General features: G+C 37.6%; 1 protein-coding gene across 3 annotated transcripts in view; it reads left to right on the top strand.

The window, feature by feature from the left end:
* The window catches only part of RASGRP1 (RAS guanyl releasing protein 1), a 45,973-nt gene that overhangs the window by 7,803 nt on the left and 19,886 nt on the right, over window positions 1-18,284 (top strand). For all 3 annotated transcript variants that reach the window (XM_082059475.1, XM_082059473.1, XM_082059474.1), the window contains exons 3-6: window positions 12,291-12,396; window positions 14,814-14,876; window positions 15,605-15,736; window positions 16,821-16,974. In XM_082059475.1, the coding sequence (XP_081915601.1) occupies window positions 12,291-12,396; window positions 14,814-14,876; window positions 15,605-15,736; window positions 16,821-16,974 (455 nt within the window). The remainder of the gene's footprint in view (window positions 1-12,290; window positions 12,397-14,813; window positions 14,877-15,604; window positions 15,737-16,820; window positions 16,975-18,284) is intronic.

Below are 18,284 nucleotides of genomic sequence, written 5' to 3'. Positions count from 1 at the left end.
GTTTAAGTGTGCTTATTTTTTTAAAGAAATGCACCTTTCAAAGATTCGATGAATTATTTTCACAGGCATTCGAGGTTAGACCATGTAGAGTCAGAAGGCCTTTTCCTTGCTCATGCAAAAGTTTTGTTTAAATTGTTTTTACAGGTGTTTAAAAATTGTTCCATTTGGGAAAAAAAAATGCATGTTTGGCATACTGTCAATTTACTATCTCCTTGCTTTGTCTGCAGTAAAGTTCATAAACATTACCTAGAACTACCAAACAAATGATTCCAAGAGTGCACTTGAAAGTTAAAATTTATACAAACACTTGTGGCTTCCTGAAAATGTCTGAGGGACATTTAAGAGCTGAGAAATCACTAAGATCTCAACATTTTAATATTATGAAGGTACTTCTGTTCTTAACTTTTGAGCATCGTCTCTTACTCATTCACCTCTTACATTTGAGTACTATAAACATGTTTACTGTAGCACACAGAAAACCTATGCTTATCTGGCAATTCAGGCACTTCAGTTGCTACATGAGTGTGCTCAGTGGAAAAAAGAAATCATGAAACATCATCTTTAAATGCATGTCACCATGCAGTGTCCGTGTGTCTGCTTTCTTAAGAGAAATGTAAGTAAAGGGCTTTAGGAAAGCAATCAAAATATTTCCCAAAGCATGTAGCATAATTCTATGTGGAAGCTCAGCCATGATTAACTGTTTGCTATAGAGTTAGTTGTTTATACCACTATGTCAATCTTCAATTAAAAAAAAAATTAAACCCATGACTACTACATTTCAAAGAAGTTAAAATATAATAACCTCAAAGATTAGCAATGTTCTTAATAGAATTTACGTGAACCTAGTGCAATTTGCTACTTCTACTGGTTGTAAAACTCTTAGATAGCCAGGTCTAAGAGTAGGTTGTGATGTAAATTGTTCTGCAGTGTTGTTGCCTCAACATGTGATGAAGTGAGATGTTTGTAAACAAACCTTAGAAATGCTGGAAACCACTTCCAGATTGATCTGGATGAAAGATGCTATGGAATTGTTTTGACAGAAATCTGGCAAAGGTGCTGGTGCTGGTTGCCTCTTAGGTGCTAGCTGCCAAAGACTGTACAAGTTAATAACAGTTAACTTTTTCTAGAATAAAAAGTAGCTACATTAGCAGAGCTGTCTAGTTCTGTGAACTGATAATATTTTTATAGCTCACTTTTGTATCAATATCATGCAAAAATATATTGAGTCTTATGAGTTCTTTGAGAGCCCGGAAACTGTTGCATCCATTTTACAAACAATGAAATCATTAGGATAACAGTAGCCATCTTCTCCTCTGAAATACAGAAAATCTGAGTTTTATCCAGTGTTTCCCCTTTTGGTTATCTAGAAAAAAGCATTCTATGCTTAAGTATATTCTTCCAGACTAGTTAAAACATACAATAACTAGTAAAATGATCACAGTTCAAGTACTGAGTTTATCCTTTTACCCAATTTACCATATATCCAATTCTACCATGGAATTCTGACTCAAAAGCAGTTACATCTTTCAAGGCATATGCACACCCACAGAAGGCAACTTTGTTAATTTACTTTTTTTCTGTTAAGTTTTCCTGAACAGTCATTTGTTTTTACCTCATGCTCCCCAAACTTGCAGGGTTCCACCCCTCACCCCCGAAGCCCAGGCTGAATGTTGAGGTCTCCAGTCCCCTCAAAAGTAGTTACACTTTGTTCATGGTGTTGTTCCATATTAAAATGTTGTTGATCATTGTGTGTTAAGTAATATGGGTGCACTTTGGTCAAATACAGTGCAGAAACTTTAGTATTGCTTGGCAACAGAAACTATGCTAATGATCAATTAATGACATTGTGGGAACAGAAGAGTCATTACTGCTCTGTAGAATGCATGACATTGTGGGAACAGAAAAGTAGTTACTGCTCTGCAGAATACTAAGTGCTGTTTAGCTAACTATTAAAGTTAATTGTGATTGTACCAAAATGAAAATAGGTTTCTTTTTTAGCCTGATGTCTGTGGAAAAAAAATTTCCCAAAGAGAAGAAACTTTAGATATCTTTATCTATATTTTAAAGTTCTATTTAGCTAGCTTGACTTCAGTCTTTTCAATATAATTTTCCAAAATCAAGAAATAAGTACTAAAAGATAATGAAGAAAACTTAAGCTTTTTGCTATATAAAGCAGTCTCCTGCTTACTTATATTTACCATAGGCATATGTAAGAAAATTCTGTCTTCATACCTCTAAATATAACTTCAGAAAAAAAAAAATATAACTTTTATTTAGCAAAGCAAAAAAGCTTAGATAGCAGTATAAAATTATTCATTCTCCTGATAACGTTGTTTGAATTTAATTCTTTGTTCCTCTCAATCTATGTATGAAGTTGAAGCAAGAAATAAGTCAGTAGTTATTTAGGTTTCCCTGTGCATTTTACTTTTTATGTTATTTGGTTTGGTTTGTGTGTGTTTTAGCATGAAGTCTCTCAGTGTTTTGCTGTGTATTGCCAAGTGTGAAGAGGTATGTTTGCATTGCTTTTTAAAAAATCTGAAAAAGAAGGGTCTTCCCTTAGACTGTTACATAGTTCAGTGGATCTTTCTGATATGCAGGACAGGCTAGAGATGAAGAGCTAAGATAACTTTCCAAACACGATACTACTTTTTTCCCCCCTTACTGAGGTAAGAAGGTGCAAGTGCAACAGCTGGCAAAAAGCAAAGAGAAGAGAGTACCTGTTGGGAGCTATTAAGGTTTTACTTGGGTTGCAGATGACTTTAGGAATCCCCAAACACTGCAGTTTTAATACTCAAACATATAAAGAGGTCACGTTAAGAAAAATTCAGTGCCTCCTGCCACCTATATTGTGATTAAAGATCATTTAGAGAAATGTCATAATATCTTTCTTTTGACATAAGGAACTCCTCTGGCAGAGTGCAATAGTGTGAGATGTCAAGAGTTTATTTTATATTTTAATGGGTTTTTTTTGGAAAAAGATTCACCTTTAAAATACTGACTTTGGGTCTGGGTGGGATTGTCTCCTTCCTTCCTCCAGGAGAACCAGTTGTGCTTAATGTTGATCTCCAGTATACAGTGTTATTCTTTTAAATGTATACATTAAAATAAAAAGTATTGATTTAGGTTGAATAACATATAAATTTATCAGATACCTTTATTAGTAATATTAAGAAGTGCCCTGCAATAGTACTTAGGAGGCATGAGACTTTTGCTCTCTTCTAGATCAACTGATACAATGGGGCAAATAAAGCTTACACTTGAGCACATGTGGGAATGTTTCTCTGAAACTTTGGCATACTGCAGGTAGCTTGAATCAGCAACTGGGGAGTTTCTTCTGTCTGCATATATTTGATAACGCTACCTGATGATTAGGTACGTTTTAAGTTTGGATTGAAGCTGTGGGGGGTTTCTAAACTTCGTTTTTTTTGGTCTGTGGTGAACAAGAGATATTTCAGTCTAAGGATGAACTGTTGTGGTTTAACTCTGGCCACCAGCCAAGCACCATACAGCTGCTCGCTTAGCCCACCCTCAGTGGGGTGAGGGAGAGAATCAGAAGGCAAAAAGTGAGAAAACTCATGGGTTGAGATAATGACAGTTTTATAAGTAAAAACCAAACCAACAAGCAAAAAAACAAAAACACACACAAAACCAAACAAAACAACCAACAATGACAAAATTTAAAAAAAATAAAAAAACCCAAACAAAACCAAGAAAAACATGTGATGTGAAAATGCCTAATTGCTCATTGCCAGCTGACTGATGCCCCGACAGTCCCTGAGTAATGGCAGCCCCAGCAAATTTCCATTCAGTTTTTCCTGCTGAGCAGGACATGATAAGGTATGGAATGTTCCTTTGGTCAGCTGGGGTCAGCTGTCCTGGTTATGTCCTATCCCAGCTTCTTGCCCACTCTCAGCCTACTTGCTGGTGGGGCAGTGTGAGAAGGCATGCCACAACTGCTGGGTTAGAAGCTAGTTTGCCAGAGCATGTGTAAACACTAATTCCAGAAATATATCCAGAAGTTAGAGCAATAGCTAGGAAGCTGAGGTATGTGGAGAGGGAAACCTGAAACAGTAAGTCAGAAATATTAGAGCAGGAGTAGAGTTGGAGTACGCGCCAGTAATGAAAATCAAGGCTGGGAACAGGGATCTAAGCAATCTGCAACATCTTCAAGTCCCCGAGAGGAAAGCAGCTTTCATGTCTGCTGGTCCATTACAGTTTGAAACTTGGGATGGGGCTGACTTCATGCTTCCTTGCATCTGATGACTGGCTGCCCCAGTCACACAGTCACACAGTTAGAGAGAAGCTTATTATAAAACACTGCAGTTGTGAGATGAGTAAGTGCTAAGCAAGCAGCTGGGTTCAGTGGTCAGATAGAAATATAGGCCTTGGAAGTTTCTGACTCTGTTCTGGGAGTCTTGTTTGTTTTATCCATCAGTGCTTATGCCAGCACAGCCGTGTTGCCAGGCATTACACTTGAATTATTAAAAAGTTGCCTGCAGCTCAAAAGCTGCATATGGCTCCAGTATCATGACTTACAGCTTTGATAAAACCTTGAATGCTCAAGTTATGTTTTGTAGAACTTGAAAAAAAAAGACTTTTTTTTGATTTAAACTTTTATTTGATTTAAAAGTTCCCATCTAAGTTTGCTGAAATCAATATTTTAAACATGCTGTAGAACAATGTGTGTGTGTGTGTGTGTCTTAAGTTTTTATCTTGTTCTGTGTACTTGATCTGAATTTTCAAGACTAATGGAATGCTTTCCACCCACACCTCATTTGGTTTCTCTCGAAGTACATTTTAATTTCTCAAAATCATCCCATTTCCCCTTGACAAGAGCTTTTATCTTCTTGTTTTTGTCTCAAAGAGTTACCCACCCAGAGCTCTTTCTGCAAGATGTAGCTTTCCAAAAGCTGTTTCTGAGAGAGGGTAATGGCTTTCCTTTGAGGTTTTTTCTCCCCTAATGTTCCCTACCCTCACACAGAACAATCTTATTATCCTTTTTGGATGCATATTAGATTCACTTGTGTCTTGGATATATGTGCATTGTTAATGAGTACTTGGAGGAACAGCAGTGAGTTCCCCCCACCCCATTCTGCAGGGAGTTTGAAGGCTTAGAGAAATGTCAGGTTTATAGGGTTTCTTCCAACACCTATGTTTACTTGGCTTGTTTAGGGTTCTGTTGGTGCAGAATCACAAAGTAGTGTGATTCTTTCCTCCCTGAAAAATACCAATGTCTTCTCATTTTAATTTTGGAGGTTTTTCCTCCTTAGACCAGTTACTTGTGTAAATAAGTTTATGTATGACTCAATAGTTACAAGCATGTGTGGACAATAAGCCAATTAAAAAAACCCAAACACTTTAGTGTAATTCCCTGAGTATTTTCATGCTCTCTGCTAATAATTATAGCATTCTTGTTGCATGAGAGGGAACACCAGCATCCTGTATAGATGTAAATGTAAGCTGGAGAGCTCAGGATTCCACCTGCCTTCTTCTGCACCTAAAATTAAAGCAATCATGCTTTTACTTAATTAGTGTGTCATCTTTATAAGGACATTGTAATTAATTTATGTTATTTCTGGAAGATATTAAGTACTTAAAATAATGATCTGAAATAAAGAAAAATTCACTAAGGACAGCCACGAAGTTCTACACTTAGGGTAATCAGTTGTAAAAAGAGTACGACAGAGTCCTTGGTATCCAGCATTTCTGTAGAAAAGGATCTAAATGTGAAGATGGGTTTTGAAACTGAAAAAGACTTAACGTACCATCACAGAAACTCTAAGGAGATAAGAGAGATGTGTGTGCTCATTTTTATGTATATATGTATATATACACATTATATATGTACATTTACATAGATAAAAAATATATATAAAGGTATTATGTACAAGACATTAAAAATAATACTCTGACTCTGACACTAAGACCTCCTGTGGAGTACTATATTCAGGTTTGCTTCATTAAGGTGCAAGATGCAAAGGGTTCAGAAAAGGACACTAAAGTTGGACAGAGATCTAGAAAACCTGGTTTCTGAGGAAAAAAAATAAAAAAGACAGATTTGATGTTTCCTAGCTCAGAAAAGAGGTAATGTAAGCAATCCTTAAATAAAGAAAATATGTTAAAAAGGGAAAGAGAATGTTTATTCTGTCTGCTAGGGGCCAGGCATAATGGGTTTAAAGCTGCCGAAGTTGCCTGAAGTATTTGCTTAGATAGTAAGGAGAGCTCAACAATGATGGAGATGCTCAAGTGTGGGAATAAGTCACCTACAGAGGCTGCGAAATTCTTGTAGCTGTTGAATTTTAACAACAAATTAAACTGGTTCTGAAGCATACTGTCTTCAAGGAAGCTTATTCTGCATTGGAGCAGGGGAATAGAGTACATTAGCTTCTAGCTCTGATTTCTGCCATCAACAGAGCATTCAGCTGTCACTGAAAAATAGAGGCTACTTCCAACTCAAAAAGTAAACCCCCTAGTTTAAGTTGAATCTGCTTGCTGACCGTTGTGGTTTAACCTGGCAGGCAGCTAAACACCCCACACAGCTGTTTGCTCACTACCGGTGCAGTGGGATGGAGGAGAGAATCAGAAAAAGGGTAAACCTCATGGGTTAAGATAAAGATAAATCAATAGGACAGAAAGTGAAAATAATAATAATAGAATATATAAAACAGGTGATTCATAGTGCAATTGCTCACCATCCATCAACCAATACCCAGTCAGTTCCTGAGCTGTGGTAACCCCTCCTCCTCTGGCCAACTCCTCCTAGTTTATATACAGGGCATGGTGTCATATGGTATGAAATATCTCTCTGGCCAGTTTGGGTTAGCTGTCATGATTGTGCCCTCTCCCGGGTTCTTTGTGAACCTCCTCACTGGCAGAGCCTGGCAAGCTGAAAAGCCCTTGACTTAGTATAAGCTCTACTTAGCAACAACTAAAACATCCGTGTTTTATCAACATTATTCTCATACTAAATCCAAAACACAGCACTATGCCAGCTATTGAGAAGAAAATCAACCCTGTCCCAGACAAAACCAGGACAATGACCCTCAGTGATGGTGTTATAACTGATGAGCAGGATGGTGGCTTCTTATGAATCTGATTCTGACCAAATGTGATCAATTTAATTAACAGAGTTAGATGGCTACCTCTGTTATAGGGTACCAAATTTCAATGTGGCAATAGTAAGCCTGTAGTAAGAAGACTATTGTGTATTGTGTAAGTTTTAAGCTGAAGAGGAACGGAGCATTTCCTATTTGTGAAGGGAAGTTCCAGGATGTACTAATGAAATACTCATGAAACATTTATTTCAATTTCTTTTAGACATTCTAATGTTCTCTTGTAGTACTGTACCTTGCATGTTGTGCAGAGACTTATGGCTGTTTCAGTGCAGTCACTAAACCCTAGCATGGACTCCCACATGTACCTCCATGTCTCATACATGTCTGTGTGTTTCATCAAGGTCTTTGAGACCTTAGCAGCAACAATTTCCCCAGTTTTCAGATCACGTGCTGCTTTAATAATCTTTGCAGACATTTATAATACCATCCTCACACTGTCTTCTTTAAGGTACCAGAAAAAAAGCACTTTGAAGAATTCTGTGTAGCACATCAGTATAGCAGCAACCCAGGACCTTCAGCTTTGCACTTCGTGGCATTGCCTGGCAGTTGCTTGATGCTTTCTGCCATTTCGTTGTTTTTGATGCTACTTTTTGATAACCACTGGTAGACTTAAGGAGTTTACAAAAAGTTATTCATGTTCTTAGTAGCTTAGTCACTGATCATGTGATGTCAGTGAGCTGTGATTCACTTCTGATTAATTTCAAATGGAACACTAGGTGATGGAGTTGGAACCTGCTTATGAAATAAAGACAAAACTTATGAAATAAAGGCCTCTTAGACTTAGAAAACCTAAGTTTTCTTTCTTGCAAAATTCAGTTCAGTTAAAACATCCTTGGCATTCTTCCTGTTGCCTTATCATTGCACTCATGAGTGGGAAGTTCTCAGTACAACGATCTTCTCTGTTAAGCATACTGTTTCTGTTAAGTATGTTTTCCACAGGCTTGGTAGCCATCCGGACCTGGTGAAAATCAGGCAGTTTGCTTTTAAAGCCTCACTTATTGGCTTTCAAGTGCTTTGATTCTTTCAACTATTTGTGGAATAAGTAAGACTCAAGTTTTTTCTAAATCACGGACTACAGGGGGCCACCAAATGGGTCATGCAATAGGGTGCCTGATGGGCCTAGATTAGGATGTTCTTACCCTTGTGTGTTCTGAGTCTCACGTATGTGATAAAACTTTAGTAGTTGTAACTTTTAGTGGCTTTGTGTTACTACATAGATAATAAAATATTTAGCCCTAAATGTCTTTGTTCATTCACTTATGTTGTTAACACTGGAAAAGTATGTTCAACTCCTGCTTTCTTGTTTATTTCAGAGAATATTTATTAAAACATCATAGTATTATACAATAAGGGCATTTACAGGAGAAAAAGCATGTAACCAGTGGATTTTTTGCATTTTGATGCAGTGCAACAAAGCTAAGGCTTATGCAATGTTTTGCAATTTTCTTTAAGGTAAATTGACTAACTGAAACACACCCATTGCACTTCATTTAGCATTCACTCAGTGGGTTTCGCGCAGCAGGGTGTGTGGTTAGAAACAGGTACACAAACGGAAGTGAAAAGGAGTCTCAAAGTTTTAAAACAAACTGCTGGAGGTTCAAGAGAATGCTGCAAAGGCATTCAGAGACACTCTTGCAAGAGTCAGGAAACCCCTGTTATTGGCTCCACCATTTGCACAAAGATAATTTACCATAATTTTTGTTACTTCCTTAGACAGAGCTATGTTTAGCAGGTTAGCTCTCCAGAAAGAAGTGTTCTAGTGGTCAGAGATGGGAAAGACCAAATGACAGTTCTGAAACCAAAACTGAGCTGGAGTCTCTTCTCACCCAAGGCCTGTTTTTACCAGTTTAACTCTACTGATTTTTTTGTATTATGACTTTGTGACACAAATGGAAGAGGAATCAGACTCAAGATTTTTTTTTTTTTAGCAACATTTGCTGTATCATGGTGTATGCACTTGAAAAGGGCTTCCTTTTAAAATTGGGCAAGAAGATAACATTGAATATTTGATAGTGCATGTGTTTGTAAAAGCATATGCTGCTACAATTCCATGTAAGCTTGCTGTTCAGTGCTGAACTTTACTGAGAACCTTAAGATTTTTTTTTGCAGCAGGGTGTTTATTCTGGTTTTTAAACCATCACTAATACAATGTTTTCCTTTGCGGAGATGAGCCTTTTAGCTGGGTGAGAGAATGGATAGCACAAAACTTAGTAGCGCTTTAATGTCTGCAAAATAATTGCATGTGTCATAATGAAGTCTCTCTTTGTTGTGAGATAATTAGGTCTGGATGTTGTGAAGCATAAATTCACTTTTATTATGCAAGACAATATTATACCAGACATGTGTTGACCTAATCACTAACAGTAGGCAGAACATACTGTTTTGCTCTGCATCTTTTTAAAGTGGAAAAGAGACCTTTCTAGAGGACAAATTCAATCTGGAACGTGGTGCCACATGGTACCTGTGTTGTTTTGTGGCAGAGGATTTTGGAATATGCACAGAGGAGAAACTGCGTGAGAGTTATTTGCCGTCTTTGTCAGCTGAAGATGATCTATATTGAGCACTTCTGAAAAGCTGGTGATTTAATTACAGCTGTATGTGTGCACATAACCATTTGGCTTCCAAGCTAAGCATAGATTGAACTGCTTTTCTGATTAAACAAGAGCTGTTGGATGGAGGCACTGGCAGAACACCAACTTCTGTAAAATGAATGAAAATTGATACAGGCCTCTGTGTGTAAGGCTTCAAATAATTTTACTCTTCCTGAAGACACTGGAAGAGTACAAAATGCCAAATACTAAAGGCAAGAATAAGTATTGATTCCTGATATTCCAGCCTTCCTCTGCAAATTTCCCACTTCTCTGGCTGAATACTTTGCTGTTTTGCCCTCATTGCACCTGCTGTAATATCTAGGCAGTTTGTATCCCAGAAAGATTCTTTAAGTAATGAATTAAACTATGTGAGAACAAAAACAAGGAATGTGTAAACTTCAGTTCATGCTATTAAACTGAGAACTTGTAGTATAAGTCGAAAGGCAGCTCAAGAACTTTTGGTTACTTGGGGTCTATACTGCTCTCATCTGTGGGGCTGTAGGACAGGCAGACTTTCTGCTCCCCGAGAATGCTGTAGGGAGAACCGGTCCTTACAATTTAAGTTGTAACTACAGAAGGTAGATTCAGAAAATGGTGTCTCATGTTCAATGTTGAAGATCACCTCATGGAAAAAGTTCTCATTCTGGGCTTAATAGTGCTGAATGACTTGCTGCGTGTTCACATATACTCTGCCAGAATTTACTGATAAGGATTTCTCTTTGTCTTGCCTGAGAGGCTGGCTGTAGTAAGATATTTCTAGACTGTTTATTGAGTTTCCTCCAAACTGTTTATGCTTTTGCTAGGAGAACGAAGTTACCCACAGCAGATATATGACACCCAGCATGTCCTCTGCTTTCAGGGCTTCAGTCAGCTAAAACAATAACTTCACTTGGAAACTACAGATCTAGGCCACTCTGAGTGATACAAACCTCCCTACTAAACTACATCTACTCTGCATGAAATAGAGTCAGTCTGTCTGCCAGCTTACACTAGATTTGATGGAAAGGCAGGGATCTCAAAGAATTGCTTGTGTAGAAGAGAGACACCCAGATTGGTGCCCACATTGGTGTAGGGGCAGCTGTGTGAGCCCAGCATTGTTTTGATTGGATTTGCTGTCTGGCCAGTCAGTGCAATGCAACCACAGCATGTATTGCTTTGGTGCAGCCGACAGCTGTAAGCACGAGTGAGGAGTTATGGTGTTGTTGTGGGGGAGAGAAGGAAAAGACTTTCAGGGACAGCATAGTAATAAAAGGCATAAATAGGACAATTGTGGAGTGAAGAACAGAGGAGACAAATCTAGAGGAAGTCAGGCTTTGTTAGATCTACCAAAGATCCGATGTTTTGTTCAAAAGGAAAGCCCTGGGCTCTGGGGTTCTTTCTTCACATTTGGTACCTTCCTGTGGATGGGGCATGGAAAGTCTTGCTCAATGACTAACATGATTTATATTATTTTGCAAGTGGGCTGTTTCACGTTCATTTTTGGTGTTGTGCAATCTAATTTTTTGTTTTGTTTTTTTCCACTCTAGTAATAGATGTCATTTCATATGCTGCAAATCTACTGTTTCATCTACCTCTTCCATTTTGCATTATTGTGCATTATTTCTGTATATTGTTCCTGTTATTGCTATTTTAAGTGATGACTACATGTAACTTAATAGAGGACAATGTATTTAAGATTATTCAAAAAAGTAATATTTTGTATGTGTTTGAAAGGATGTCTAATTCCAATTCAAACTACTCTAGGTTCTCTCATGGCAGGCTATAGAAAAACATTGTCTATTAATACTTACAAACACTGTCCCTACTGTTTTTGTTACAGAAATGGAAACTTTTTTAAACTTCCTGATACATTTTATGTCCTTGATCTTTTCTGAATGTGGAAAAAAAAAACCCACAAGACCCAGGAGACATATGTAGTCTAAAAACCTTCTTCAAGTGAAATCCTTGTAACACATAGTTCAAGGAAATGTGGAAGGACATTTAGGTCCACCACCAGGAGTATGCGTAGGTTAATCTCTGGGCTTCTGCATACGTTATATCTCATTCCACGTGGGTCTAGCTATAGATCCTAACCTGTGCATGTATTTTGGTGGTGTTTATGCCAGTTGTACAAAAAGCCCCACAAACACTTAAGAAAACCACCATTCTGTTTGAGAAGTTCAGTCATGCCACTGACTGACTGGTATGGATCAGTAACTGAATTCTTTTACTCCACAATTCATTGATTTGTTTCAAAGGTCAAACTCATCTGCCTAAAGCTAAACATATAAGTGTATTGCTGGCCTGAGAGCATCATGTATTATTATCTGGATATTTTGAGTGTATTTGAAACACAGCTGCTTTTTTTCTTGACTTTTTTTTTTTTTTTTTGTTAGGGTCTTCCAAATCGTGTTGATGAAATATAGTTACTATATAGCTCTCTTCAGAAAGATGATGCACTTCCTAAGCTAGTAAGTTACTGTTATCTTTGAAATAGTGTAGGTGAACAGGCCTGATTAGAATTAGTATTCTGAAAAAGCCTCTTGCAAGTTGTTTACCAAGGTACACCAAGATTTCAGTATGAATATGTGTTCTTTTTTTTCAGATTTAGAAGGAAATGCATGTCAAAACAACCAGCTGCTAAAGATAATTCTGACCATGCATCAGTTTATCATCTCATCTGCAGACATGCTTCAGAAACTCATTGATCTATATCCTTTGTAATATTTACCTGCTGTTAGGGTAATATTAGATAACTTGACAACTTTGAAATGGGTAAGTAGAGGATATTTAATCTATGGGTGTATACTGTTCCACTAATTAAACAATATACTTGCTCTTTATAGTTTTTGGTTATATAGTTTATTTTTGTTTGGTTTAGGGTTGGGGTTTTTTGTTTGTTTGGTTGGTTTAGCTTATGATCCACAGAGAAAAAGCTGAAATTCCATTTCAGATTTTAACTAGGACAAATCACTCTCCATTGTCCATGGAGAGAGTATATAGCAGGTCTTAGATTAATGTAGGCACCTCAGTTATGTACTGTGAACCTGGGCCTAAGTTTCAGTTATCTTTCTCTGTCCGCTATACAAGTAGAAGAGCAAAGAATAAAAGTGTAATTTTTTAAAATATTCTGATTATATGATCTGGAGATGAAAATTTTCAAGAAATATTTCTCACTCACACATTCAAAAGTACAATGCACAGAAATAAATCATAACCTTTTCCTTGCAGTTTGTTCCCATTTTGAGGTGACTGGATGGACTTAAACGTGTGTTTCTGGCTCACTAGATTTTTCACAATGAAACTACTAGATCATACTGGCCATACAAGTCTACCTTAGGAATTTTTAATTGTGGAATATATTACCTGGTTTCTCAACTTTACAGAATGTTTACTCTTGATTAGATGAGCACATGACAGGAAGCATACCTGATATGTGAAGTATATCCACCCAGTTTTGGTACAATTTAATTTAGATAATCCTTTCTTCCCCTAAATTCTGTATTTTACTGGCTTTTAAAAGTAGCATTATTTAAAGCAGAGCTTTACTGTAGTGTTGGATTCTGACTGTCCTGCTGCTTCTCTCGCCACAAGTGTTAGACGCAGTGTGCTAAGCTGCAACTACGGTGTGGTGTTGTGTTTAACATGCTCATGCACTCTTTGAAAATGGAAGAAAGTAATTGCTTGCATATTTCTGAGAAGTCATGTTTTCTGTGGTCAGAGAAGTGATTCAAACTTTTATCAGACTTGCATATTTTGCAAGCTTTATTTTTGACTTTGTCTATAGATCCCTGTAAAGACATTGAAAGGTAATGATAGTTTTGAATGGATCAGATAGTCTGGGCTCTTGTATTTTGAAAAAAACTTGTAAATGTCCCAGTTTCACCATTTTCCATCCCCTAAATTATGTGAGTGATTATAAATGGTTATGGATGATTTGTAAGCCATCTAATTTTAGACATTCGGTTCAGGGCCCTGCAAAATATTTAGGAACTTATTCAGACCTCATTATTTCTGTAGTCAGCCTAATTTAAGCGCTTAATGTGGGTGCTTAAATTGTAGATGGTATGTCCCCTCAGTTGCGATAGTTTTAGGCTGCAGTTAATTTCAATTAGATTGTGGTAGGATCCACAAGGTATTTTCCTTAAGTTATGTTTTTTTAGCACTGAAAATATGTGTGTAATCTACATAAGAAAAATGAAGATGTGCATAATACATTTTCCAAATGGATTTTCCATGTCTTCAAAACACATTGGCTACAATATCAATGCATGTTTTACGGGGCTAATAGACTAAAATATGGGTATTTCTTTCCATTCATCACAGCAAGTCAAATCAATACTGTTGCATATTTAGAAAAGTGAAGTTAGCATATCACGTTTTTCACTACCATTTCACGTTTTTCACTACCATTCTGTACAACTGGCTATGTTTAAGAGAAAATGGCATCTTTTTTGGAAAAGCTCCAGTGAATTGTAATTAATGGAAAAGGATTTCTTCATAAAAGCAGAAATTGATAAACTTGGTATTAGAGTTTCAAATTTTAGTGAGATGTGCAAGTGCATGAATTTTATTAGAAATTTTGAGGCATGTTGCAAAGAAACACATCTAGAAAGCAGGATAATTTCGCTGCTTAACAATACTCAGTACTTGGGCAGCTACATCAGTATTACTCATAGTAGTCATATCTAAAATAAACTTTTGCTAACGATCTTCATAGAATCATAGAATGGTTTTGGTTGGAAAAGACCTTAAAGATCATCTGGTTCCACCTCCCCCTGCCATGGGCACAGTTACCTTCCAGTAGACCAGGTTGCTCAAAGCCCCATCCAACCTGGCCTGGAACACTCCCAGGGATGGGGCATCCACAGCTTTTCTGGGCAACCTGTTCCAGTGTCTCACCACCCTCACGGTGAAGAATTTCTTCCTGATATCTAATCTAAGTCTACTCTCTTTCAGTTTATAGCCATTATCTTGAGATATACTTTGTATATGTGTGTAAAACCTTAATCTGACATTTTATTCCATCAGTAGAACGTTTTTGGCTGCTTACAGGTAGGAAAGTATCAAGCATGTTACATTTCGTGTCATATGTGAATGAATGTGGTTTTCCTTAACAGCTTTTTACCTATCTTAATGCTTTAGAAAAGAAATCTTCCATGCTGTGTGTGAAGATATGCTATTTTGTGAGGTAAGAATAATCTTGCTTGCTATCTTTTAGTTTGCAGCTATCCATGTGCCATACATAAGAATGCTTTTGCGTATCTTAAGCTGACTTTAAAAAGAGAAGCAGCTATACTACTTGAGTCTCTCAAGGTTCCCTTTGGCAGCTTTAAGCAAAAGGGCTGGACTGACTTTTTGCAGATCCATTGAAATCAGCGTGTGAACTGTTGGGTCACTGTTTTGAACTGAGTCTGCGTGAATCTGTTGGTTGGCTTTTTTCTTTCATTCAGTTGTTAAACTGCCTTTATCCTGACCCAGATAAATTTTTCTTCAATTAAGAGATACAATTTTGACTAGCATAGTGCAGTTTTTGGATGCCCAGACCAAATTATTTCAGGTTTTAAAGGAATATATAAAATTACCTAGAAGTTTATGAGGAAAAATCAGCATGCGTATTATCTAGATATAATGTGAAACTAGAAATGTTAATATTAAATTTATTGCAAATATATATTTGCAATGTAGTTCTATACAGCATTAAGCCAGGTGGTTTCTAATTAATTTTTATTCTTGAAATTTTTATTTTTGATAAAATCAAAGTAGATTAGCAAAAGAATCTAAAACCAAGATTTATCCCCCGAAGTTGGTCAAGAAGAAATACAACTCAGAAACAGGAGCAACTACGTAAATTTCAGCCTTACTGATATTAGAGCAAAACCTTTATTTCTGTATTTCTGTGTTTTCAATGTGCAATAGGTACTGGATCACAGAGTTCTGGGTTATGTTCAAAATGGACTCTAAACTATCCACAACTATGGAGGAATTTCAAGAACTGGTTAAAGCTAATGGTGAGGAGTTACACTGTCGTCTAATTGACACAACTCAAATGTGAGTGCCAAAGTCTCAATATGCTCAGAAAACAAACTTTTGCTCTGAATTTCCTTTATTCAAATATAGTGTCTTTCCAGTATAGTAGGATAATAGTCCTATAGTGGGTTAATTTTAATAAGGCATATGTTATCTATCCGTAGAAGAGTTTATACATTATCATAGATGAAATATATATTACATAGAGGAACAGAATGGCTTTCAAGAACGGCTTAGGTTGAATTTAACAGCTATGTAGACTTTGCGCTGATACTCTATGCTAGATAAATTTCACTCTATCCAAGGAACTTAGAAAATTTGTAGACACTTAATGATTTTGAAAGATCACTTGAAGTAAATGAGAAAGGAGAATACATTTTGACTGGGTAACAGATGAGATTAAAAAAAGGTGTTGATATTTTTGACACCAAGGTAAGTCAGAAGATATAGTTTATTACAATGTCAAACTCTATACTATTTTATGTGATTTTAGTTACAAAATTACTTGTCCTATCAAGAATAAATCCAAGAGCTATACATCACATAGCTCTTTCTTGGGAAGAGAACCTTCCTTATTAGATGAGAATAAGGGAGTTCTATGGAATTGCATAACAGTGTCACTTTGGTTGGAAATGCACAGGCAAAAGCAGAGCAGAATTTGGCATACATTTTATATCTGGTTATGAAAGTGGATATCTAGTTTCTTAAATCCAAGGAAATTTCATTGCTCCATGGGCAAATGTTCATACTCAGAGGCTGCTCAAGGAAATCTATATGGATTATTAAATGGAGGAGCACTGGGTGTGTTCAATGAAGACAAAGTTACAGACAGCAGTTCTGAAAGTGCAATATATATATTCTCATGCTGTTTAGTAAGGTAGTTGTGTTGTACTTATCTGCTACATCAATATAATAAAGACTAATAATAATGTTTTGTCATATATCCTCTAATGCATGAAAAGAGCTTGCTGTTTAGAAATCAAATAATTAATTTTTTATTACAGTAAGGCTAGAAAGCAATGTCACTTTTGTATTAGGGAGAGAGGAAAAGCTTGCTCTTCAGAAAATAACTCAGGGTAATTCTGTTTTGAAATTTGTCTAAAAGAAATTCTAGGGATTGGTCTAGAAAGCTGACACAGCGTGTAAAGGCCAACACCAGTAAGAAACGGAAAGTCTCACTTCTTTTTGACCACCTTGAGCCAGAGGAGCTGTCAGACCACCTTACCTATCTTGAATTTAAGTCTTTCAGAAGAATATCAGTAAGTTATTTTTATTTACTTATGTATTTATTTATTTTAAACAAAGATGGGAAGGATGTAGAGAACATGGGAGAGGAGTCGTATTACAATATTAACCCTGCAGTGCAAGCTGTTGGAGAAGTGGAGTCTGTGTCCAGACTCTTTGTCATACTAGAGTTGAAGGTGGCCAGTGTTACTTATTTGGAGTACATACCCATCTGCTGCAGTCATTTGAGAGAGGGAGAGTGAATCTTTCACACAACTGTGGAACAGAGTCGGGGCAAGGTCAGTTGGAACGAAGAGGAGTAAAACATTTGATCTTCACAGTATCACAGTATCACAGTATGTTTGGGATTGGAAGGGACCTCAAAAGATCATCTAGTCCAATCCCCCTGCTGGAGCAGGAACACCTAGGTGAGGTCGCACAGGAACATGTCCAGGCGGGTTTTAAATGTCTCCAGAGAAGGAGACTCCACAACCTCCCTGGGCAGCCTGTTCCAGTGCTCTGTCACCCTTACTGAGAAGAAGTTTTTTCTCAAATTTAAGTGGAACCTCTTGTGTTCCAGCTTGATCCCATTACCCCTTGGCCTATCATTGTTTGCCACCGAGAAGAGCCTGGCTCCATCCTCGTGGCACTCACCCTTTACATATTTATAAACATTAATAAGGTCACCCCTCAGTCTCCTCCAAACTAAAGAGACCCAGCTCCCTCAGCCTTTCTTCATAAGGGAGGTGCTCCACTCCCTTAATCATCTTTGTTGCCCTACGCTGGACCCTCTCCAGCAGTTCCCTGTCCTTCTTGAACTGAGGGGCCCAGAACTGGACACAATATTCCAGATGTGGTCTCACCAGGGCGGAGTAGAGGGGAAGGAGGACCTCTCTCGATCTACTAACCACCCCCCCTCTAATACACCCCAGGATGCCATTGGCCTTCCTGGCCACAAGGGCACAGTGCTGGCTCATGGTCATCCTGTTGTCCACCAGGACCCCCAGGTCCCTTTCCCCTACACTGCTCTCTAATATGTAATTTCCCAACCTATACTGGAACCTGGGGTTGTTCCTGCCCAGATGCAGGACTCTACACTTTCCCTTGTTAAATTTCATTAGGTTATTCCCCGCCCAACTCTCCAGCTTGTCCAGGTCTCGCTGGATGGCAGCACAGCCTTCTGGCGTGTCAGCCACTCCTCCCAGCTTAGTGTCATCAGCAAACTTGCTGATAGTACACTCTATTCCCTCGTCTAAATCGTTAATGAATATATTGAATAATATTGGTCCCAGTACTGACCCCTGAGGCACTCCACTAGATACTGGCCTCCAACTAGACTCCGCAC

The sequence above is a fragment of the Streptopelia decaocto genome (assembly GCF_964273445.1).
Source record: "Streptopelia decaocto genome assembly, chromosome: 7".
In the NCBI taxonomy this organism is placed as follows: Eukaryota; Metazoa; Chordata; class Aves; order Columbiformes; family Columbidae; genus Streptopelia; species Streptopelia decaocto.
This window is presented reverse-complemented; position numbering and strand designations above follow the sequence as displayed.